The 26,089-nt window shown below is 38.0% G+C and overlaps 1 protein-coding gene across 2 annotated transcripts in view; it reads left to right on the top strand.

Moving 5' to 3' along the window:
* The window catches only part of epha7 (eph receptor A7), a 292,093-nt gene that overhangs the window by 2,312 nt on the left and 263,692 nt on the right, over window positions 1-26,089 (top strand). For both annotated transcript variants that reach the window (XM_069887093.1, XM_069887094.1), the window contains exons 2-3: window positions 246-310; window positions 6,442-7,111. In XM_069887093.1, the coding sequence (XP_069743194.1) occupies window positions 246-310; window positions 6,442-7,111 (735 nt within the window). The remainder of the gene's footprint in view (window positions 1-245; window positions 311-6,441; window positions 7,112-26,089) is intronic.

Here is a 26,089-nt window from a genome sequence, read left to right as displayed (position 1 = left end):
AGGCGCGACTATGAAATTTGAATAGTTCTGAAGTTAAGTGTAGAAAGCAAAAAAAAAAATCGATGAGATCGCCAGGGAAATATTTAACTAGTCCGGTTTTCGTTGAACCACTGCGCGCTGCTTAAGATACTTTACCGGGGGGTTTGGGTAACTGGATTTGATCGTTTGGTCCCAGAATAAACCTGTTTTGTACAGTGACAACAGTTTCTCTTTCCCCGTTTGATTTCTCTTTCTTTTTCCGCTAGTTATTTTGCTGGATTCCAAAGCGCAGCAGACAGAGTTGGAATGGATCTCCTACCCTGCCGATGGGGTAAGTCTTCATGCTCTCAGCCTGTTCTCCCCCTCGATTTTCCTCAAGGCTCATGTGAACATTGAGGATCACGTCCTTTCCCATTTCAGTCATTGCTGCGTCCCTTCGTGGCCCCAGAGTCGCCTCGATGAGCGAGAAAGGTCATTGTTTAAAGTGATTAGCACTAATTTAAAAGCGAATGTTATATCACAGAAGATAACATCGATCGCACCTTTCCACATTGAGATGGCTGAGACTCGGGGCAAATGCAAATTTAATAAATAAGTTCATTGATTTCCAATAGGCGCACACAAACAATAAAACGATCATCGTTCTCAGCCCTCGGACCATCTGATGATTTTTTTTTTGCTCTCGAAGTCTGTCATAAATAAATGTGCAATTTTTTTGGCCTCTGGGAAATTTCCAGGTCACTTTGCTACATCCGCACTTGAGGTCGGGCAATTACTTCAAATAGATAAAATATATATTTAGATAACCCCACATCGTTTTTATAAAGAGCTATTTGCACAATAGAATATAGGAAGTAATTTAGTGTACAGTTTTGAAAAAAAATTCAAGATGCTGAGGAAAGAGGCATTTTAGTAGGCAGGGGAAATGCAAACAGATTTGAGTAGGCTATTTAGACCTTTGTCCTAAATATTTTCCCTTGATAGAATTTTGTCCTGTTTATATTTGCTTTCAGAGGGAATTTTATATTCGTTCTAGAGTTAAACCCAAATCACAGGTTGGCTGAAATAATTTTTTCCCCGCAGAATCTGTGGTATTTATAGGTAATTCAGGAATTGAAATTAGGAATGCTGTGGTTTGCATTATATATAAGATGAAAGAAATAGATATTTACATGGCACATCATTATGAAGATATTTTAATTGTGTTTAGCTTTCTGATGCAAGACAATGACAGTTAATTTTCATGCATACTGTAAGATATTCTAGTGATTTTTCCCTTCACATTTCTTTTTTATAATTTACACTTCAATAGAAATTAACTTGGCACAGTGCAGTAATGTTTCTCCCACTTTGAAAAAACTTACTTAAATCATTTCGTTCACTTGTATTCGTAACATACTAAACATAATTTCCTGTAGAAAAATTTCCAAATACATCAGAATAATTTGTTTTGATTCAATCAGAGTACAGATCATCACAGATTTTGTGCAGTAAGGATTTCTGCCTTGCTATGTGTGGAATTAGTTTGTTGCAAAATTGACAAGTTCTGACCAAAAAATACAAATTTAGATTTATTCCATAAAAATATGTGATGTGAATAAATTAATTTGATCATTAAAGATGCCAATAGTGAATTCTAAGAAAAATGCTATGAATATACAGATACTGATTATTTTGTAACTCAGTAGCATCTCTACAATTCAGCAATATATGACAAAAAGGAATATGCTTTCACCAATTCTGCAACCTGGATTTCATCACTTTTTTTAAAAAAAAATCTTCTCCCCGGCAAACTCAGAATCTCATGATTTTTAAGCTGCTTGCTCTCGTATTCTTTTAGAATTTGCCAAATGTCACAGCATTTAGAAAACTTTCTATGAGCAAAACAAAAGCATTCTGATCTCTTCTGATTGGATAATAATTATACACATCAATGAAAATGCAAACTTCTGCACCATGTGAATCCGTATGAATACTATTTCCGTATTGACTGATGCTATTCCCAAGCCAAACAGTTTTCAGCATACTTTCATGTAACAAACATCCAATCCTCAGATTTTTGAAATATAAGATCCAAGGTTTTTTGCGGCATATAAGGAGTTAATTTACCTGGCACTGCAACTTAATAAAGACACAACTTTCCCCTGACTGGAGTGCCTGCAGTCAGTTATCCAGCAGAGGCTTTTGTATGAGCCTTGCAAATCTTGTGATATATAGAAACTGCAGAAGGACTTCAGTAACAGGGTGTTTGTCTGAGGTAAATGAATACCAATGCTTTGCACATTCCACAAGTTGTCTACACCATTACAGGGGGCTTTTCATAAATGGGATTTAGAAAGGATTGTTACTCAGCTCTTCAGAAGGTTTCAGTTTATCTTTGAGGCGATCAGATAAAAGAGATGCAATTTTGGCAAAAGGTGCTTTTATTGTGTGGCTTTGTTGTCTGAGCTTGTCTTTTTAGACCGTTTTAGACAGATCATTCCTTTTCACTAGCTTTGGTTCACATGAAGCCCCTTAATGCAGTTTCTTGCTACCAACAGGTATTACTTGATGCTGTCATTGTTCTCAATTTATCTGCCTTTTTGAATTTGGCTCTGCCTCTCATTAAAATAATTCTCGACTATAATAGCAAAGGGAATGGGAAACAAGTCTATAATTTTTGTGCTGCAACGAAGGAGAAAATCATCATGTAGGTATCCTGCACAAAATAGGAGAAGGTAAAACATGTGTGTAATATACCAGAGGGTGTAAAGTTGTGATAATTTAAGAAAATGAATTTGTATAACAGTAACATCCCTGATATTGAATATAAAGAACCAACTTTTGTTTTCAAAGCAAAATTATGTTGCTGCCCTCAAAAGTAGTTGAATCATCGTGAAATTTAAAAAAATCTTTTGCCTTTACGTTTCATTAGGGAAACTGTGTTTTCGATATACTTTTAAAGTAATTGGTAATAAAAGTTCAAGTGTTGAGATGCACAAAAATGTGTATCAGTCCTTGTGTAAATGAACTAAGTGAATCCTTTTATCCATGAAGCACAGAGAATGCATGTCTAAACAAGAAATTAAATCTGTACTCATTTATAAAATATTTATCGTGGTATAGAGACAAGTTGCTTGTTCCACATCTAACCATTTTGGAAGACTTTTTTATTCTGCCGGCTCAATGTGGTTTGTACATTTACTACAATTTGTGCCATTGACAGAAGCTAATCTAGAGCTCTAAAAATGTTAACCATATACTCATCAATAGCTTAATCTGGAAGCAGGCCATAGTTAAAAATATAAAATATATTTTGGCTTCTGTTTCCTACTAAAATTTGAAAAATAAATTGATTATGAAACATTTTCAGACTGTGGTTAGAGGGAAGCTAATGAATCTTGAGCCTGTAACATTTGATGAATTCATCTAATTAGGATTCAATCCACATTAATATAATGTAAAGTCAGAAATAAAAGGATTAGAATTTAGTTTGAAGGGAAGATGCTTCAAGTAGCCCATTTCATTTTCTGTTTTAATTCCTTGGCAATTTTTTTCACTTCCTTTCAAGAAATGTTCGTGTAGATTTACCCTTTGCCGAACCTGTGAATGGGTGCACTGCAGTTGAAGTTAGGAGATAAATCGAATGGTTTACATAATGTGGAGATTGTCCCAAGAGGAGGTGGACTAGTGTAGGCCTAATTTTCAAAGAAGAATGATGATGCATTTGAAACAGCTAAAATATGTTAAGTGGCATGATGTGGTCGATGCTGAGAGGCTGTAACCTCTGGCTAGTAGTTCTAGAATTAGGAATTATAGATTCAAGATAAAGGACTGATAATTTGGCTTTGCGATGAGTATAATTACTTACTCAATTTGTAAGGACAAAGGGCTAGGAATTCTCAATCCCTGAGTACATTTAAGGCTCATGTTGATAGAATTTTGAATGCCAATGAATCAAATCATCTGTGGACAATGCAGTATTGTCTGATTAAAGTAAAAATTAAGATATAATGTTATTTAATGTACAGAAGGCTCAAAGCCTCAAATGTTCTGATCATCCAGTTCCAAATTCTCTTTGAGGATTGACTTCAGCGAGGTGTGGTCATAGATAAGATCTCATCTCGCTTTTTGTATCACATGTTCATTGAGGATTTCATTGAAGAGTCCTGCTGTCATTTTTCTGGTACCCCATGGACAAACTAAAAAGATGGAAGGCATACTTCCACTGGGTTTATGTGTGGTAGATCACATTTATTCATTCTTATAGAGTTGTTTGAGGAAACAAAGGAAAGGATATGGATATTGTCTACATGGACTTTAGTAAGGCCTTTGACAAAGTCCCACATGGAAGGTTAGTCAGGAAGGTTCAAATGCTAGGTATTCACAGTGAAGTAGTGAACTGGGTTTGACCATGGCTGGATGGGAGAAGCCAGAGAGTAGAGATGGATGACAGATTTCAGACTGGAGGCCTGTGACTAGTGGTGTGCCTTAGGGATCAGTTGTCTATATCAATGATCTGGATGATAATGTGTTAAAATGGATTAGTAAATTTGCATATGACACTAAGATTGGAGGTGTTGTGGACAGCGGAGAAGGGTTTCAAAACTTGCAGTGGGATCTGAGCCAGCTGGTAAAGTAGGTTGAAAAATGGTAGATGGAATTTAATGCAGACAAGGCAGGAAAGATATAAATATGATAGAAACCGTACAGAGAAGATTTACTAGGATGTTACCTGGACTTCAGGGATTGAGTTATAGGGAAAGGTTAAACAGGATAGGATTTTCTTCTCTGGAGCATAGAAGAATTAGGGGTGATTTGATAGCAATATTTAAAATTATAAGGGGAATAACTGAGTAAATGTAGATGGGCTTTTTTCCATTGAAGGTGAGTGAGATTCAAACAAGAGGACATGGGTTAATGGTGAAGGGGAAATGCTTAAAAGGAACATTGGAGGAACTTCTTCATGCAGATAGTGGTGAGTGATGAATGCAGGCTCAATTTTGACATTAAGAAAAATTTGGTTTGGCAAATGAATGGGAGGGATATGGAGGGCAATAGTCCAAGTGCAGGTAATTGGGACCAGGAAGAATAATAGTTTGGCACAAACTAGATGAGACAAAGGGCCTGTTTCTTTTCTGTAATATTCATGGTTCTATGAGCTCCTATTTTTCTGAGTCTCTCATGGATGTAGCTGCATTTCAATTTCTTTCCTCATTTATCAGTGCAAAGCCATGTGAGCAGCTGTCTAGCTGGGGGTTCAATCAACCCCACCTGATCTTGTTTTCTGACATTTTCTGCATTGCATTCTAGAGTATTCCATAACCCTCAAGTACCTAGCAGATGCCTGGAGGTGAGAGTGGACTTCTTTAGTATCAATTGCATTTTCGTACATTGGTTAAGTGGCTGTTCAACAGTTCAACTTTGTCATTGGACTTTCACAAGACCATTTCCAGCATGATCCTTAAAATGCAAGAGTTGTGTAAGTCAATTGTACTTGCTGCCAAATTGGTTGAGCTTTGATTAGAGCTCTAACCTTGGTTCCCAAGAGCTCATAGGTTAGTTCAACTAGCTGTTGGAAGAGCTATTATAAACAATATGGAGGCACATATCCAGTAATTGATATTCTAAAATTAAATATTGAGCAACACATGAACAGATTGAATAATCCTAGAAATCAGTTGACTTACCTTTATTGGTTTGGTTGTTTTTTGTGAGAGGAGGATAAGATTGATAGAAAGGGCTGGAATTGCTTTCTGGTGTCTTGGACCAGCGAATGTGCATGAATGCTTAGACAGTGACTTATTGGAGTTTCTGAAGAACACTGTGTGCTAGAAACCCAGACAAGGAATTTGATGTCACAGACCATGGGTCTTAAAAGATCTTGCATTCACAACAGCTAATACTTAGAATTATTGTGGACAGGCCAAGGATTGCAATATAAGCCTGTGTTCAAGTCTAACTGGTTTGGAGCAACAGGCAGGCTGCAGTATCAGTTTAGTGGTTGAATCACGATGATATAAATTTATTTTCGAGGTGTTTTAAATGTTTAGTTCCATCCCTTAGGAAAATGTTACACTGCAGTAGCTTCAAGCTTCTGTTACCTTGTCAGGTCTCAAGTGGAATTGAATTAATGACACCAATTCATTGGCCATGATTCTTTTGTTGAAGGACACAGATTTGTAGAATAGTTTGATGTAGCTAACATTCGCTTTGAAAGCTTTTGTGCAATAACCTCTCTTCGGAACACATTCCAAAGCGGACCCATCTGAAATATTCCCTGGTGTGTCAGTGATAGAAAATATAGTGTTATACAATAGAAAGGAAACTTGGTTTTCTTCTTTTCCCTTTGCCTTTGAATGAATACCTTTTTAAAAAAAAAACTTTTAAATGTAGCCTTTCAAACGTGGAAGTGTGCTGTTGATATTTTTGCCTCTGTTTTCTGCTTTGGAGAAAGCTATATCTTGTTCTTTTGCCTTTCAGTGGGAAGAGATTAGTGGAGTAGATGAGAACTACATTCCCATCCGTACGTACCAGGTGTGCAGAGTAATGGAACCTAATCAGAACAATTGGCTGCGGACTAACTGGATTGCAAGAAGCAATGCACAGAGGATATTTGTGGAAATGAAGTTTACCCTGAGGGATTGTAACAGCATTCCAGGAGTCTTGGGGACATGCAAGGAGACATTTAACCTGTATTACCTTGAGAGCGATTCGGATGCTGGCAGGAACATTAAGGAGGTTCAGTACCTCAAAATAGATACTATTGCAGCAGATGAAAGTTTTACTCAAGGAGACCTTGGAGAGCGTGTCATGAAGCTCAACACAGAAGTGCGAGAAATTGGACCCCTGTCGAGAAAGGGTTTCTATTTGGCTTTTCAGGATGTTGGAGCCTGCATTGCCTTGGTTTCTGTGCGTGTTTACTATAAGAAGTGTTGGTCAATTGTAGAAAATTTGGCAATTTTCCCAGATACAGTGACAGGGTCTGAATTTTCATCCCTGGTAGAAGTGCATGGCACTTGTGTCAGCAATGCAGAAGAGGAAGCAGAAAACCCTCCCAAGATGCATTGTAGTGCAGAGGGTGAGTGGTTGGTGCCCATCGGCAAGTGCATCTGCAAAGCAGGATTTCAGCAGAAAGGAGATGATTGCGATGGTAAGTACTCTAATTTAGATGGAAGTGCTACAACGGTCATTTACAAATCTGTTTATAAGTCCCTAACTGCACAGGTTTCTGTAAATTTTGGAAAATTTGAAGATGAAGCAAAGAATTATTTAGAAACCTTTGGATTGAAAAGTATGGAACTTAAACCAGCTCTTCAGTAGTTGACACCCTTGATTCTCACCAGGAAATTATTTGTGGTTATTAATTTCATGTCACATGACTGTGTCTGATTCAGTTATTTTAGTCAGCTTGCAATGAGTTGGCCAAACGATTCAGAGTTCGAGCAGGAAGGGTGCGATTCTTTGGTAATTCTGGAAGTAGCTAGTTCATTGCAAGCTTTGGTAGATTGTGATTTCCGTTTCTGTTCTTGATCATGGGTAATTGGATGGCAATATTTTAAATCTTTTGTGTGGATCAAAAATGAAGAAGAGCAGTGTATGGGGGGGAAAAAAACCCACATTTTTAAATGTCAGCAAAAAAAAAAACTATCAGCCTTCAACAGTTAACTAAATAACAACCTATGTAAATGATCAAGCTCCTCTTCAGAGTTTGTCATTTCCAGTGTTTCATCATGTCATATCCAGTTCTGAGTGCTGAGTTAAAGTCCATAGCAAAACAAAATGTGTTGCAAACATAATCACTATTAAATACATTTAACCCTTTAGAGTTTATCAGGAAAAACATGAACAACTAACAATTACTGATCTCTGACACTTACTGGTCTCTCCCATTAACAAAGTAGTACCCACGAAGGGTATTACTACAGGTGTACACACTAGTGTGCTTTCTCGTGTTGACCCTGCATAGCACAGTAGAAAATTATCTTCGCAACAGATAAAGGTTGAACGGAACACTGACTCTTTCTAAAAATAATCATTTAAGCTGATACCTTAACCTGTAGAAATGTCACATTGAAGGACTACAAGTTTAATGTTGCTGGAATGAACCAGAAATTTCCAATGATTTTAAATCGAAGTAGGTAGAAAACACCAAAAACACCAAAAGTGTATGAACATAACCACTATCTGTATTTATTGCAAAGTATTGTATCTGTGGATTAAGTAAAGGCTACTTGAGAGAAGCTTTTATTTTTCAGGGCAAGGAGTTATGTATGGAAGAGCAAGTATTTCTGAATCTTCTGATTATTGAGTTGTCAGAATCTATGTACAATTATAGTTGGCCACAGGCTTAAAAAGAATAAAACATTGTGTTCTTTGTGTTCAATGATTACAAAAAATCCTGCAGAATTAAGGTGCTGAGCATAAGACGAATAATACCTGCTAGAAATCCATTCCAGTCAACTTTCCATTTGTCCTTCAGTTATGCATTGTAAGTTTACAATCGAGAACCTTTGGTTGAAATCTTCAAGTTCATTAGCTTGGCAAAGATACAGTAAAGCTTGCAAGCACCAGTCACAATGGCTATTGATTGGAGTGCCCGCTGTTCCCAGGAAGTCATTTTCGTTTTGCATTTAGCTACAAAGTGAATAATGTCAGACAGATGCCCTTTCCCCAGCTGGTTTCTGGGTAGAACTATGGTTGGGTTGGCTTTCTTGTTAGAGAGATTGAACAGTAGAGCCAATCCTGGAAGAAGCCGCAATGGGGAGGTGAGTGAGGGTGGGCAGGCAGGTAATTCTGTGCTGATGTAAAACAAAAAAAAAAATCCCTCAGAAAAAGGAAAATCTTACCTTTCCTTAAGCAACTTGTGGTGGTTCATTAAAGGGCAGCCAATTATGCGAGTCAAACAGCAAGGGGGTAAATCTGCATTGGTGATGTTTGGGGATAACTGACAGCCAAGACAGTTGTCAAAGATTGCATAACATTCTTTTGGGGAAGAATGTGAAATTCTTTGTGATTTCAAATCAACATTACCAAAACCAGGTTAATTTGCCATTCAATTGATTTGCTGGTTATAAGATGGATGGGACTGTTAGTGCGATGGTCAGTGGATCAGTGTTGCAAAGCCAGAAATATGGGTTCCAATCTGCTGCTCTCTGTAAAGAGTTTGTATGTTCTTCCAGTGTCTGCTCCAGTTTCCTTTCACATTCTGAAGACATACAGTTTTAGAAGGTTAATTGGTTACATGGGTGTATTTGGACAATGCAGCTTTGTGGGCTTGAAGTGCATGTAACCATGCTATAATCTGTAAATTACATTAAATTGAAGATTTGCATGCAAGTCTACAGCAGCATTTGTCTGTATTGAGAACACAACACGCAGAAATAATTCATTACATGTGAAGTACTTGAGATCATTCAATGAGATAACAACTGGGTACTTAAAGTAAATAACATTTCTTTTTGTTACTTTTCTGGGTTGGTGATTAGGATATGGATCTTTTTCAAACTCAGGGAAGTTCTGAGTTGAAAGTCTTTTGGCTCGAAGTGTCAGAGACTGATTTGAGTATATTTCCAGTATTTTCTACTTCTTGATATTTCTAATTGTAAACGTAACAGAACATACAGTACAGGTCCTTTGGCCCATGATGTTGTGCCGACCGATACCAACCTGCTCAACAAATAAACCTTCCCTACCTTATCCCAATAACCCTCTCTTTTTGTATCCATGTGCCTATCTAAGAGTCTGTGGTGCACTGTTAGCCAGAATCAGACACACAAGACTGTACAACAGGCTTTCATCCACAAAGACTTCCACACAGCCAGACTGTAACTCTGAGTGAGCTTCGGGAGGTCGGCACAGGCTTGTATCCCTGAGGGTGATTGACACCCAACCGGGTGGGGCTTGATCCCTTCAGGCCGACTGATTGACAGCCAGCCAGGTGTTGTCCTGTCCCCTCACACTCCTGCAGGTACAGAGGTTGCCGGTGGTGTACTGCCATAGTCATTTAAATTTCCCTCTTGCACCAGCTTCTACTACCACTCCTGCATTATTTTTCCCTTGTATCAAGAGAATGCCCACTGGCAATGGGTTCATAGCACAACATTCTCCTCACTAGTAAACTTGCACATCATTGATGGTGGGGAACAGCCTTGAAGAAAGTAGAAACTAAAGATTTTTAGTGCTCAGTATTTACCAGATAAAAGGACCTTGATCAAAGTGATGTCAGAATAGAATAAGCTTGTGTGCTGGACCATGTTGTGATTAAGGTGGAGGAAGTGCTAGATCTTATTAAAAACATTAGAAACATACCCAGGTTGCTGTGGGAAGGGAGGAAAGAGATAGTTGGGGTAGTAGCTATGATCTTTGCATCCTCTTTGAACATTGGGGAGGGGCTAGAAGATTAGAGTATGGCAAAAGTGGTCCCTTTGTTTTTTAAAAAAAAAAGGTAATGGGGGGAATCCTGGGAATTATAGACTGATGAGTCTTGCATCAGTGGTTGGAAAACTATTGGAGTTGATTCTTAAGGACAGGATTCATGAGCATTTGTAGAAGTACAGTCTTCTCAGGGATAGTCAGCATGGCTTTGTAAGGGGTCAGCAATGTCTCACAAATCTAATTGAGTCTTTTGAGGAGGTAACAAAATAAATTTATGAAGGTTGGGGTAGATGTGGTCAACATGAATGCTTGTAAGGCAGTTCACAAGGTTTCCCCCATGAGAGATGTGATCAGAAAGTCATGAGGCACAGAACCTTGGCTGTGTGGATTAAAAATTGGCTTTCCTGTAGAAAGCAGAGAGTGGACATGTATGTTTGCAGATAATATGAAGGTTGGAGTTGTGGATAATGTTGAAGTTTGTCTTGGGTTACAAAAGGATAGAGGCAGGATGCAGAGTTGGGTGGAAAATGGCAGATGGGGAGTTCAATCCAGATAAGTATGAGGTGATGCAATTTGGAAAGTTAAGCCAGAAGGCCGAGTACAGGGTTAATGGTTGGTTACTTAACAGTGTGGAGGAACAGAGGGACCTTGAGGTCCAAATCCATACATCTCTAGAGTGCCATGCAGTTTGATAGGAAATGTAAGAAGGCCTATGGGATGCTGGACTTCAAGAGTGGGGGTACTGAGTTTAGGAGTCGCAAGGTCATGTTTCAACTCCACAAATCTCTGGTGAGACCACACTGAGTATTGTGTTCAGTTCTTGTCACCTATGGAGAGGGTACAGAGGAGATTTGCCTGGATTGGAAAATAAGTTTTATGAGCAAGGTGAATGGAGCCAGGACTTCTCTTTGGAGCATAGAAGGATGAGAGGTAATTTAATCCTAGTCAATAAGATTCTGAGAGGCATAGATAGAGTGGACAGCCAACTTCTTTTTCCCCAGGGCAGGAGTAGCAAGCACAAGAGAACATCTGTACAAAGTAAAGGGAAGAAGGTTTAAGGGAGACATAAGGGGTAAGATTTTTACACAGAGAGTTGTGGTTATCTGGAATGCCTTACCAGGGATGGTGGAGGATGCTGAAATATTTGGGACATTTAAGAGACTCTTAGACAGGCACATGAATGAAAGAATTAGTATTATGAACAAGAGAGGAAGGGTTAGCATTTTATTTTGGTAGGAATATTGAAGTCGGTTCATCGAGGGCTAAAGTGCCTATGCTGTGCTGTTATGTTCTATGGTCTAGTCTCAGACGGCCACCTCTGTCACACCAATATACAACATTGCTATCATCTTTTGCTACAATATCATCAGTGAGATTGCCAAATTTGTGCTCATTTACTGACTGGCTTCCAAAAAATAGTTTGTGACCTTCTGAAAATCAAGTTGAATGAAGATTTCGGAATGTAATCTGAACAGCTCAAATGATTGTGCCAATTCACATGAGGTGATGATTTGACTTATAACCATCCAAATAGTTGCATGCTGATCTCAAAAAGAATTACACTCTTGCATTGTAGTTGTAGCATCCCAGAAAACTCCAGTGTTTTAAAATGTTTCATCCATGAATAAGCCAAACAATTCTGACAATTTGTACATTGAAAGCTGCAAATGGCACATCAGGAGTTAACACAATAGCATACCTCACCGAGTTTAGTCTGACATCTCCGTAGGATAGAGTACAGGGAATGGGGATAATTTCTTTTGAGTGCTTGATGCCTTTAAAAATAAACACACAATTAAAAATTCTGACCTTGATTTAGAGATGAGATGTTTCACTGGGTGCAGAGGTGTGGCTACTACTGAGATACTTGATATTTTAGGTGGTTCTTGAAATTTAAATTATTTTGAATAATTATAATAGTGACCATAAACCTTGCAGCTGCTGTTCTCTGTCCCTGGAATCCTTGTTCCAGCTGTATCATGACAGGTTTTAGCCCTTTTTCCACTGGCATCCCAGATAATTGGCCATGCAGTGTCCTGGGTTAGGAAGCTGTTTATGCTGTTTCTACTGGGCCACCTTTAACTGGGACACTGACTGCTTTTCCACTGAACACAACTTCTCCTCGGGGATCAGAACGTCTACCTTCAACTGGAAACGGGTGACTTTCTGCTGTCTTTTTTCCACTGGTTTAATTGGCACATCAGCATCAACTGACACCGGGAATATGAGTAGGGGTTGAGGCCGTCAATCCCCTTTGTGATTTGACCTTATTTGATGCCAGGGTGGCGATTGTTTTCTTTTTCCACTGCATCCTTAACCGGTTAATTCCTGGGACAAGGTGCCAGTGGAAAAGGGGCTTTTGACTGAGGTATGTTCTGGGAATGTTCATGTTGTGCTTCAATAATTTAGTTAATCAACATTTTGATATTAAACTATGTTACACTTTTTGAATTTACAAATTATTTAGCAGTCTTCGATTAGTCATCTTTGACCTTTTAATATAATCTTTGTTGAAAATTTGTCTTGCTAATTCAGCAGAATCTTGGAGATTTACTAATGCTGAGTATAATTATATCATATTACTGCTTCTCCATTTCCCGATGGTTTACTGAAAAGGAGATGAAGGCTAATATTATTGGGTGGGCACCTTTGATGGACCTATTCATTTATCAATAGCCTGTTGCTAAACTGCATAAGCTTAAAATTTGTGGAGTGTGTGTGTGGTTTCTGGTGAGTTAAGGCCCCAATAGGAGCCAGAAACTGCAATTCAGTCTATTACCCTCGTGATCAGATGTACAGACAAGTCCCTTTCACACTCGCGTCCCACTAAATTGGCTGTTCAGCGTCCTGGGATAGGAATGGGGGTTTGGCTTTTCACACTTGACCACTCCTAACTGGGATACTGAACACTTTAACACTTGCAAGGATCCATCCCCGGGGTTAGGACTGCTCGACCTTCTACCGGTGATGTCATGACGCATTGAGTGATGGTGGACCTGTCCTAAATCCTGATCAATGTATTATGACCTTGTATTTGAACAAAATTAATCATGCTTAATTATAACCTAATTAAGCTTTATGTTTGTGGCACTATCGCATACTATTTATAAATACTGTGGCGGGGGCGAGCGATGGCAGATCTGTCCTCCCAGAATGCCATGCAGCAGAGAAAGGGCTGATGCACAGAGCATTCATGGAGGGGTTTCTCTGCTGCATGGCATTCTGGGAAGTCGGGTGTGCCATTGCATTTTTATAAATTGTGCGCTATAGTGCTACCAATTTTCTCATGCTGTTTAAAAACTCTGATATTGCTATTTATTGTTCTTTATTTCCTCTCTCTCCCCCACTGTGACTTTCCCATGGCAAAGTTTATACTTTCATTTTAATATTTTCTTCCTCCACGTTCCTGAACTCGCGCAAAAACTTTGGTTATTTCTATCCCACAATGCAATTCACACTTGCCTAATTGCAATGACGGCATTTGCAGATGCCAAAGATTGTACTTGGGGTCAAAGCTGTCAGTCCCCGGCATGAGATGATGTCTGATGCTAGCGTTGAGCCTATTTTGCTTTCACACTAGATGCTTTAAAGGCTGATTGGTGGTTAATTCCTGGGAACACTTGCAAGTCTGAAAGGGGCTACAGATACACTCATCTCTCCAGGACAAAACTGAGTTTGTTTGCAACACTTTGCATGGCTGAAGTAACAATTATTGTTTTTAGACTGCAATGTCAGGAAAATCATGAAAAATAAATTGCCCGTGTGGTCGTTCGCCAGGGCACCTTTTTAGACTGTAAGTATCTGAGTACTAAAGTCCCAGTGGATGACTGTCAACTAATTTTTCTGGTATGATTTACACCACCGGCTTCCTCCAAAAATTTGTAGAGGTCCTGCAGGATAAATCACGGTGCAGGAATTGACTCAAAATTCTTGCATGTTCATTTTTAGACTGCCCATGTAGCAGCAAAATTCTTTGATTGTGCCGTTACATGTCTGCAGTCTAAAAACCATAAATGCCTAAATTTACACATGCATGTTAGTTGAGCACATGAAGTAGGAAAGGAATCCTGGTGTTTATTGATGGTAACCATACTTGAGTCAACACCTCACGAGTGGAGGGGAGAAATGAATAAAGATAAATAATCTCAGTGCTTTAATTGAATTTTTGAGTAAATTATTTTAATAACCCCGGGCTGTTAATTTAAAACTACAGTTTTGTTGACATTAGTATTATTGCAGAGGAATGTTGTCTTTGCACTTGAGTATAGCAATGTGCATGCACACTTTCATCACTGGCACTGATCCAAGACAATCATTTGTTTCTGGAAGAAAGCCAACACCTTGTTTACAGCTATTCTTTCTTTCCGTAATCCTGTTAATATTTGAAATGGATAAAAACACTGACCGAGAAATGACAAAATTTTTTTTTTTAAGAGTTTGTAGTAAATAAATGCTCATAAAGCTATGGAAAAGACCAACTGAAGGCAGTGGGAAAATGAATAGGTGATAATATGTGATAAATTTAGAAATTGCTTTGATCCATTTAATCAGCCCTGTCAAAAGAATGTTTTTACACCATGTGTAATATTCTTCCTTTGAATTATATAGGAGTGCAGGAGTGCACAATGGCATGATTTGGACCATGAGATCTCATTTCATTAGTCCTAGGTTTTAATAATATTCTATCATCTCTCAAAAAAAAACGGCAGTACCAGAGTATGAGGATACTGAAGAAATTATTTAACTGAGCAATGAGACCCGATCTGTCGGTGGAGATTCCAGAACATGTGTTGCACCTGTAGTTTATCCAGATAAATGAGGGATTTCCTTTAACACTACTTTATGATGTGTTGAGCATTGAGAACCAGAAACACTACCATGCAATCTGACTCCAGTCTTTGAACTATTGGTTAAATTTTGACATCCATTCTCTACTCTGAAAAATGGGAGAAAACCATGGACAAGAAATATTCCCAAAAGGTTTGCTTCCTGCAAACAAAAAGGGAATCCTGATAGATATCTTCAAGCTGAACACAAAGATAATTTCAGATTTGCTGTACCTCGAAGGAAGCTGAAGAAATTTTAATTGAATTTAGTGTGTTTAGTCGCATATTGATGCTGGTACATTGTATTAGTTCAACTGACCTAAAAATGTTTTGCTGCGTATTTTCATTTGCCTCTTATGTCAGGGTACAGCAATAATTGGCCAGCATTGGTAGATTCCAGTTGCTCTTGTACTGCTTTTCCATCGTCGACAAGTCTTGATGAAACTTTTCACTACATTCGTCACTTGACTGAACCAAGATCACCAGGGAAGGAATCCAAGTGCGATTGCAAAAAATGGATTTTCAATGACATGCTGCAGTTCATGGTTTTGTCTCCTTGAAATAGATCTAAAATATGACAGGAAATCACAAAAATAGGTTATATCTATAAAACAGTACAGATAGGAAAAAAGTTCAGGAGACTTCGTAATCAATGACCCAAAAATCCATAGAATGCATCCAAAATTGTTCAGGAAGAAAAATCTTTGTTGTCTAATGAAATTAGCAAGTTGTTTTAATGCTTTTTCTGTAAGAACCTGTTTAAAAGCAAATAAACATTAATCTATTTGTTTTTTTTTGGTAGTGGTATGTCCTGAATCTTGGGTAACTCAGTGGAAGTTATACATCTGAGTTCTTTTTTTCATTTGCCTGGTGGCCTGATGTTTTTCTTGTACACAGTGCTTAAGATTGCCTTTGTAGACTGCTATTAGTGAGACTTCAATGTTGTACTTTGATTTTTTTTTTCTCCCTGCAGTATGCAATACTGATATGCTGTCTGCTTCCACCTCCCCCGCCCGCTATTGAAGGTTTTATAGAATCAAGTAAATCCTGAATCATTCCATCTCAGCAGCAGGGGTGAAGTCAAGAGCCTTTTGAAAGTTTTACTTCAAGGAGATACTTTAGCTGAGTATAAAGAAACTTATAAATGGTGGGGAAAAAAAACTATAAAAACATCAAGTCATTCCTAACTGAAAAACTGCAGGACTCTTTGCTTGACCTTGCTCTATTGGGGATGGGGGCATCTTAGATTAATTTAAAGTTTGTCAAATCTTTGAGTTATTAAATATAAACTCTTTTTTTAATGGATTGTATGTAATCATAAATGTTATTTTTAATCTTTCTCATATTGGCGCCATCAACGAAAGCAAATTACATCACTTCGTTAATATTTTTATTGAAGTTCTCTAATTATTTTGCTCCTAAATGGTTTTGTGATGGCCTTCTCACCCCAACTTCATTCAGACATGTATGGACTGAATTAAAAGCTTGTTTATCAGGTGTGGCTCATTTGAAATGTCTCCGACTGATCATTTGACCTCTTTGTCATGTGGAATGACAATGTGGCACTAAGTGGAAGTAGTGAACGGCCCCTTAGAGTTTGCCTTTAAACATAGAATGATAATAGACATGCTTTTGATGAAGGATAGTTGGCCGTCATAATTCATTATGATTTGCTGCTTCTGGATTTGTGGATGCAAATTCAATCTTGATTCAGATTCTGCTTTTTGCCATATTTTTCTTATTGATAAAACAGCAAAGTCAGAATCTATTTCATGAACCCCTCCAATACAATGCATCATTGCATCTCCTCAAAGTACCAAAATGTTTAACGGGTTTAATGTATCTTATAGCTTGAACTTTGAATAAATGGGAAGGGGGGGGGGGAAGGGGATAAAATGACACTATATATTCAAGAGAAAAGTGTCTGTATGTATTTTGGTCAATATGGTTTATTGTGTAACAAAAAAAAATAAAAAAGCAACCAAGCAAAAAAAAAAATTAAAAATTAATAAGATTTCAAGACCATTCAGTCCATTTAATCAGCTCTTCCATTCAAATTAAGGTGATGCATTTTTCCTTTCAAAACCTTTATTCCTTACTAATGAAAAACCTATCAACCTCTGCTTTAAATATACCCAATGACATGGTCTCCATAACCTTCTGTGGCAGTGGGTTCCACAGATTCACAGCCCTCCAGCTGAAGACATTTCTCCTCATCGCCATTCTGAAGGAGATTTTGATGTCCTTCTTCATTCCCTCTATCTCGCTCTTTTAATATTCAGAATATTTCAATGAGATCCCATCTCATTCTTCTAAACTCCAGTGAGTGCAGATCCTGAGCCATCAACACTCATCATATGTGAACCCTCTTATCTCTGGGATAATTCTTCTAAATTTATCCAGGGCACCCTCCAACCCAGTCTGTCCATCCTTAGATGAGGGGCCCCAAAACTTTTTACAATGCTTGTATAACCTCAACATTGGACGAACTGTCTTTATATTCTCATCCTTGCAAAGTGAATGCTGACATTGTAGCAGCAGCTACTCTGCTCCTTAAAGAACACACTCAACCAGACGGGTTGAGCTCAGTGAGCACACTGGTTTATTGCAGGCTGCTGGGCTGCACTTGTACTCCCAGCCTCCCGGACCTGGCTGAGAACCGCGCTGGAGGGCGCTGATGTCACCCGGGCATCACGCGGTCCCCCAGTGCGGGCTTCTGAGCCCTGTGCTGGGAGGAAGGGAAACCCCCGATGGCGCCATTTTGGCCGGCTGCCCCCACCGCGTGGCTTGCAAGCAGGGGCAGTTTGCCTGCTTAATGGTAAGCCGCCCCAACATTGCATTCGCCTTCTGTACTTTACCTGCAAGCTAATTTTAAGGAATCATTCACTCGGATTCCCAAATCCTTTTGGACCTCTACTCTCTTGTATAGTACAATAGCAAATTCAGAAACTAAACTTGTTTATATTAAACACACTGAAAAGACCTTACCTAAAGGCTGTTACTATAGAGACACTGGAGAATTCACAAACAATATTCTAGCTGCTGGATTTCTTGTAAATATGTGTTTTTAAGTAATTTTAACCCTTACAATACTAGCCCTAATTATTATATCTAAAAATAATAATTACCACTGCAAAGAAAATCAAACATTGTAATACATGAGGTAAATATTCAAAAGAAAGTGAAAGTTTATCATTAAAGCTTTTTGCTTCTTGTAAAAGAAAGATTTTGGTAATCGGTCTGTACATAAAGCCATTTTTTAGTTTCCAAGGTATTCACTTTCTTGAGGGCACAAGATGGGTCTTCTTTCTCTTTTGCAGTTGGTTATAGAAAAGATAGGATTCAAAAAACATTGGCTCCTCAAATTCATCAACAGCCACTCTGGCTTCTGTTGTCTTGTAATTCTGGATCCAATTTTACAGCTTCCAATTCAGTCTCATTTTCTGACAATTTATTTAGAACTCTGTTATTAGATTCTCTCTATGCATTTATTAACTGGGTCTTCAAGAATTTAATTTTCCCTTCTTTCTGCATCTTCAAGGTAGATTGTTCATTGTTTTCTTTAGTTGACTTGTGTCATTAAACAATGATTTATTTTCTTTCAAAAAAAATAGAAACTCCCCTTTCAATTGTAAGCATCTTGATATGGCTAAATTCCTTCAATAATGGCATTTATTTCTTTATCAGTTATCTTTTTCTTCTGCTTGGTTTTATGAATTCTATTTACAATTAATTCTCCATTCTTGTCAACTTCTCTCTGATCTTTTCTCTTGGTTACTTTCCAAACTGAAGAATCATCAGATTCAGTTTTGTTTCCAAGTACAAAGTTAAAACTCTTTCAGTCACCATTTCCTGGAATATCCAATATTTCTAACTCCTTTCTCAACATTTTGTACTGTGAAGGCAGTTGTACCGTATTGTCAGTAAAATGCTCCTTTATACTATCAGTGCAATTTTCTGTGTTCACTCATTTTGAAACATGCTGCAAAATGTCTTAATTGATCTTGTTTGCTGGTATATCTGGAGGTTTTAGATTGTTATCAAGGCATTTAGGAAAGTCTGTTTGAATGGTTATTTCATTGGTTCGTTGAGTTTCACAACAGATATCATATTGACACTTATTGTTGACTTCTTTTGAGCAACATCATTCTTTCTTGGTAATGGTCCATTGATTGTCCAACCAAGCATAGTTCTAATAGCATAAGGTCCGTCTCTCACATGTATGACTTCTATTGGTTCAAGAGACTTTGAAGCATTTAAACCATTTAGAATCTCTATCTCAGAGCTATCTTCCAGTATATAAACCTTCCTCAGATATGACCACTGATCCGCATCATTTTGATGTAGGATGTTTCCTTTATGCACAGGCATTGTCTTCTGGCTGTATATGCCTAGAAGATCACAAAACATATTTGCTATATATTCCAACAGCCACTAATCCTGAAACTAGTTTCAATGAACTTTTTATTAATCCCATGGTTTTTCAGTAGAATTTTTTTCCTTGAAGATGAAGATCCACAGTGCCAAATGATGCCGTGCTTCCTGGGCAAAAAATGTTAATATACCATTGTATTCCTGTCCTTGGCCTAACTTGTATAGTTACTATTGAGAGTTTGCAGTTATCTGCACCTACCCAAGTAAGACCACTTCTCAATATTGAAGCTTCTGCCTTTTTCATCAATGTTTGTTCTTTTTCAGTATTCTTTTCCTTGAAGGTGTGCATGATTTTGGTATGCCATTGATTACATGTATCGCTTTGGTAATTAATAGTTTATTTTTTCTGAAGTTCTTCATCAAAACTTGAATGCTTTCAATAATTTAGTTTGAGCACCAAATACCACTAAGCCTTCTAGTGCCTGTGACTTGGCCTCATTCACAGCAATTGTTTTGTCCAGTTCCAGATACTTCTTTAGCTCCACTTCCTCCATTCTTAGCTGCACCTCCTGTAGCTCCTTTTCTTGTTATTGCTGTAGCCATGTCATTGTTATCTGCTCCTCCATATCTTCTAACTCTCCAATTTGAAATGAAGCATTTCATTTTACACTTTAAGAGCTGTTGTGTCTGCTTGAATTTTAAGTGCACAGATTCACTACTTGAAACTCTGGAACCTGCCCTAGAATTCCTCCTGCTGGTAATATTTGACACACTATCATTAGATCCAGTGCTTCAGATGATGCTTTGGTCTCTGACCATGTCTCAATTATAGATTGTTCATCCTTCACACCACTATCTTGTGATAGAACTTAAGCCACTATTGAGAATTCGGTCTCAAATTCTATTAATGGTTTTTGCAGTAATTTTGTGGGATGTGTATCCCTAACAACTGTATTCGCTTTCTCATCTATATCCTCCTGCAGTCTTACTTGATGAGCTGTTTTGTATCTAATTGCCACCTTTTCAATTCATTTTTAGGTTCTGTTTTCTTCTTCTTTTTGACACTTTGCTCCTTAGTAGTTGTAGTTTTCTTCATTGTGTGTTTGTTGCATTCTGGCATCATGCACTAAAACCAGTCCTCATAAGATGAATGGATCTAATACATCAAACTGTGTTCTAATCTGTAATACACACCTAGAAGACTTGCTGCTTCTTCAGTGGTCTTGGTTGTTGATGTTTGGATATCCTTATCTAACAGAGCCGAATCAATCGAGTCTTCTCTTCCAAATCAAATTTCCAATTTTCTATGACTTCAATTCCATCTTCTATTGACTAACGAGTCAATAGTCCAGTTCATTTGATTAAATAGTCTTGGTTGAAGATCTGGTTTCTATTGACTAACGGGTCAATAGTCCAAATTTTCTTTGACTAAAATAGTCCATTTTATTGACTAACAAGTCAATAATCCAGTTTTCTTTGACTATACTATTGTGACTATTTCCCTTTATAATTGCTTGAACAACATGCAGGCATCGTTGTTTTGACTTATTAAAAATGAAGTCTGTTCCAAGGTAGGATTCAGGTTTTCACTGTTTATTTGAAATCTTAAAACAGTATTCTTAAGACAATTAATAAACAGACAATAAAATATTAATACACTTTCAAAAAGTATATGGTAAAAGAAATTATCTGGACCATCTTCATCTTACTCTGGTTCTACACTGAACAATAGCAAGTTTAAAAAAAAACTTGTTTATATTGAACACACAGAAAAGACCTTGACTAAAGGCTGTTACTATAGAGACACTTGGAGAATTTGAAAACAATATTTTAGATGCTGGATTTCATGCAATTATTTGTTTGGAAGTCATTTGAACCATTACACTTTGAGCAGAATCTTAAGGGGGCCATAGCCAAAAAAGGCTAAGAATGGTTGATCTTCATCATTTACATACAATGTGTGAAGTAATACACCCTATACAAACCCCTGTGGAACACCACTAGTAACTGGTAACTAGCGAGAAATGGTCCCTTTATTCCCATGCTTTGTCTTCTATCAATTTGCCAATCTTCTATCCATGCTAGTACTTTGCCCATTATACCATGGGTTGCCATCTTGTTTAGCAGCCTCATGTGGCACCTTGTCTTGCATGGTGAAGATTGATGCAAAATACCTATTTAGCTCATCTGCTGTTTCTATGTTCCCTATTACCACTATTTCAGCATCATTTTCCAGTGGTCTGATGTCCACTCTTACATCTTTTTAATTTTTTTATCTACCGAAAAATGTTTTTGGTTTCTACTTTTATGTTGATGACTAGCTTACATCCATATTTCATCTTTTTATCTCTGTTGCTTTTTTTGTTGCCTTCTGTTGACTTTCAATAGTTACCCAACCCTCCTGCTTCCTGCTAATTTTTACTGTATCATGCCTTCTCTTTTGCTTTTGTGCTACCTTTGACTTCTCTTGTCAGCCACAATTGCCTGAGCCTCTTTAGAATGCTTCTTCTTCTATACTGGAATTAAATGTTTCTACATCTTTTGAATTATTCCTTAAAAATCCTGCCATTGTTGCTCTACCATCTTCTCTGCTAGTACCCCCTTCCAATAATTTTTGCCAGCTCCTCTCTCATGCCTCCATAGCTACCTTTACTCAACTGATGTATACTGACATGTCAGACTTTAGCTTCTTTCTCTCAAATTGCAAAGTGAAATCTATTATATTGTGATCACTACCTCCAAAGGATTCTTCTGCCTCTTAATGGGAAGCTTGGGGATATGGGAACACCATGGGATGGAGAAAAAATTAGGATTAAAGATCATGTTGGAGCTGTAAAGCTTTTATTTAATATTCAGTTTTCCTCAACTAGGAGATGCAGGAGGATCATTTTCTTTTTAAAAATATTTCTATTGAGTTTAATAGATAAAGCCCTATGTACGTAGGGTTCACATTATACATATAACAGTGATAAATTGTAAATCAGGAACCTGCCTATAATGGTCTATTTAACCTGTCTCCTTCAAAACATCGAATTCTACAAGAGGATCATTTTGTAAGAGCAAAAGAACCTGAGGAGTAGGAGTAGGAATAGACCACAAAGCTCTTTGAACTTACACATTCATTCAGTAGGCCCATGACATTTGTCATCTGCAGCTCTGGATTAATTTTCAAAGTGTCAATGAATTCATCTTTCATTTTTCTAAATTTTAAAGAAGACCAGTGTGCTCAGTCATTCCTCATAAGGCAAATCCACCATCCCAGAAACCAGTCTGGTGGATGTCCATCCTATTGCTTTCTTGTAGAAGTATGGGTCATAAGTAATGGAATTCTTTTATTAGTATGGTAAATGTTGATTATCCTGGTATGTTTCTCCATTAGAATTATTGATTTCAATTGTGGCAGCAAATGAAAATTGATAGACCTGTTTTAATATTTTTAATGGCTGTTTTATTTAGCTCAATATATTTATCAGAATATGTCAGTACTGTAATGGTTTTATGTGAAAAGCCTAACTCCAAGAAATCACCATGTAACTTTTTTGAGAAAACAATTTCTTCCTATTGTCTACTTGGATAGGCGATAAGATTGGAAATTAAATGATCTTGCTCTAAGTAAGCAACAATAAATCAGCCAACACACCAAAATGCTGAATGAACTAAACTGGTCTTTTCAGTATCTATAGGAGACTAAAATATATTGCCGAGGTTTTGGGCCTGAGCCCTTCTTCAAGGAAATATCAGAAAAGGCAGTAGCAGGATATACTGTATCAGAATGTCTTGGAATTCAAACAATGGGGGAGGAATCCAGACCAACAAAAGGTGTTAATTGGATATGATCGGTTGAATTTATCATGTCTATGTGAAAGAGAATGGAGAGAAGATGGGGGAAGAAAGGGGGGAGGTTTAATGAAAGCTAGAAAAGTCAATATTAAGCCCATCTGGTTGGAGGGTGCCTAGTTGGAAGATGAGGTGTTGTTCCTTTGTTTAAAGGGTGGTCTCAGTCTGATAGTACATGAGGCATGGACAGACATATCAGCAAGGGAATGGGATGAAGAACTGAAATGGGTCTCCACTAGGAGATTCACGCTATTGCAACAGCCGAGGTTCCTCATAAAGCGATATCCCAGTCTGTGTCCAGTCTCTCCGATTATAGAGGAGACCACAGTGGGAGCACCAGATGCAGTAGATGATCCCTGCATATTCACAAGTGAAATGTTCATTCACTAGGAAGGACTCTTTGGGGCCCCAAATGGTGATGTGGGTGCAAGAGGAACATCTCCTGCGGTCACAGGAGTAGGTCCCAAGAGGAAGATTGGTGGGGAGAGAGGAGTGGATAAGGGTCATGGAGGGAGCGGTCCTTGCGGAAGGAGGAGAGGGGAATATGTGTCTAGTGGTAAGATCACATATTAGGTGGCAGAAATTGCGGAGGAGGAGGAGGATGTGTTGCATGCTGAGACTGGTGGGTGGTAGGTGAGGACAAGGGGAATCCTGTCCTTGTTGCACATGGGGGCGGAGGGAGCCAGGGCAGGTGTTCTGATGTGTGCTGAGTTGATGGTAGAGGGAAAGCCATGTTGTTTGAAGAAGGAGAACAATTAATCAGCAACCCAACATACCTCTTTTCTGAAATTAACTTTGTAAAATAAATAATTAACAGTTTGATAAATAGGTTCACTGTTGCCGTTTTACGCAGGCATTTAACTAGAAAGGCATCCCTCGAAAGCTCACAAATTAGAACTATTTCACGAATGAATTATTTGGTTACACTTCAGTCTTTTTCTTTCATTTTTTTTCCTCTGCTTTTTGAGGTATTACCTTCCATCAGACTGCGGAGAAACAGCAACCTTCCTGTGGTAGTCTAATATGATCTTTCATTGTTGTTAGGACTCACCACTAACAAAAGGCTTTTCAGACAAATGTGGCATTGCACCTGAGCCTGCTTCTGTCCTCATCTGCAGCAATAGTGATCTCTTCAACTTTCCAGTGGGGAGATTGATGGTGTACTGGACTCAGGATCCTTTGCTTTGCTACTTGCAGGTCCATGTCCTTTGACTGTTGTCAACATTATAATTGTAATCAACAAGTTCAGGGACCAAGCATGAAACTTTCCTTACCTATGTGTGTTATTGCTACTTGAGTTGTTGCTTTTAACTGTTGAAAAAGTTTTTTTGTGAAAATTTTATTTTGGCTTTTATAGACTCATAAAGCAATTCAAACAACCAATAGCATATAGAGACTGTATTTATTCCCCCCGCCTTGCCCTAATCATATAATTATACAAGTACTAGTGGGGTTCACAGCTCCCACTGAAACACAAGTTAAAAATCACCTAGCTAACTAAATGACAAAGATAAGGAATAATAAAAAAGACAAACTTTAAAAAAAAAAAAATGCACGTCACTTGTGCTATGTGCCACTTAACTCCACTCCTTTTCTTGCTGGGACAGATTTTTATAGTGTCCTTATTTCGAAGGGAGGGGAAACTAGCCAATATACATGCCCATATATTTCAAATATGGTTGCCACACTTTAATGAATATATCATGTTTCCTCCTTGGATTGTAAGTGATTTTCTCCTAGGGAATGCAATTCTGCATTTCCATATTCCATTGTGTGGTATTTAATTGGGAGTCGGACTTTCATGTAACATTCATACACTTATTGTTTTCTGACAGGGTGACCTTCACAAAGTGAATTGGTTATTTGGATAGTCTAAAATTCGTGTCCCCATTGTCTCCCAGAAGGTTCAACACTGGATCTTGTGTAAAATCCACCTTTGTAATTTTTTTTTTCAAAATATCCCCCAGGTCTTCCCAGAAAGATCTTGCCTTTCCACATAGCCAGGTGGAATTGACAAAGGTTCCAATCTCCACACCACACCTAAAGCATATTTCTGAAATTTCTAGCTTTGATTTATGTAATTTTTGTGGTGTGAGGTACAGCTGGTGCAAGAAGTTATATTGCATCAACCTGTATCTGGCATTAATGACTCCAGTCACACTATTCAGACACAGGTCTTGCCACCACTCTTCATTAATTGTTGTGTCCAAGTCTGACACATCTCTCACTTGACCTGTGGAAGCCCGGCTTTGGGCTTTAGAATATGTAATACATTTGAGAAATAAATTTACACACCCTGTTGAATTAGAATCTCCATATTACTACATCTAGGTAGGCCCTAATTTTTCCCTGAAGAAAGATCTTATTTACATTTATCAGGAGAATGTTCTATTAGACAAACCATATTTGTTCCTCAACTACTCGAATGGCATGAGCTGCCTTTGTTTGTAACAATCCTCGGTACATCTGATCCCTTCCTGGCACCAGGTGTTGAGGATCATATTACCCAGAGTAAAGGGTATTAACTTGTTCTGGCCCAAAGGCATTTTAGGAGATATCCCTGCCTTCCATCCAATACATTGATTTATTCTTTGCCAAATCTGTTTTCTTTGAAATTAATTTAGTGTCCCATTTGTATTTAAATCCTCCTGCAATCTTTTCACCTACTGCATATAGTCCAATTTGTGCCTGGGACAGGGGGAGGGGGCCTCAAAGAG

Source organism: Narcine bancroftii, chromosome 6 (genome assembly GCF_036971445.1).
Source record: "Narcine bancroftii isolate sNarBan1 chromosome 6, sNarBan1.hap1, whole genome shotgun sequence".
Lineage (NCBI taxonomy): Eukaryota > Metazoa > Chordata > Chondrichthyes > Torpediniformes > Narcinidae > Narcine > Narcine bancroftii.
Note: the sequence above shows the minus strand (reverse complement) of the source record. Positions and strands in the feature narration are given on the sequence as shown.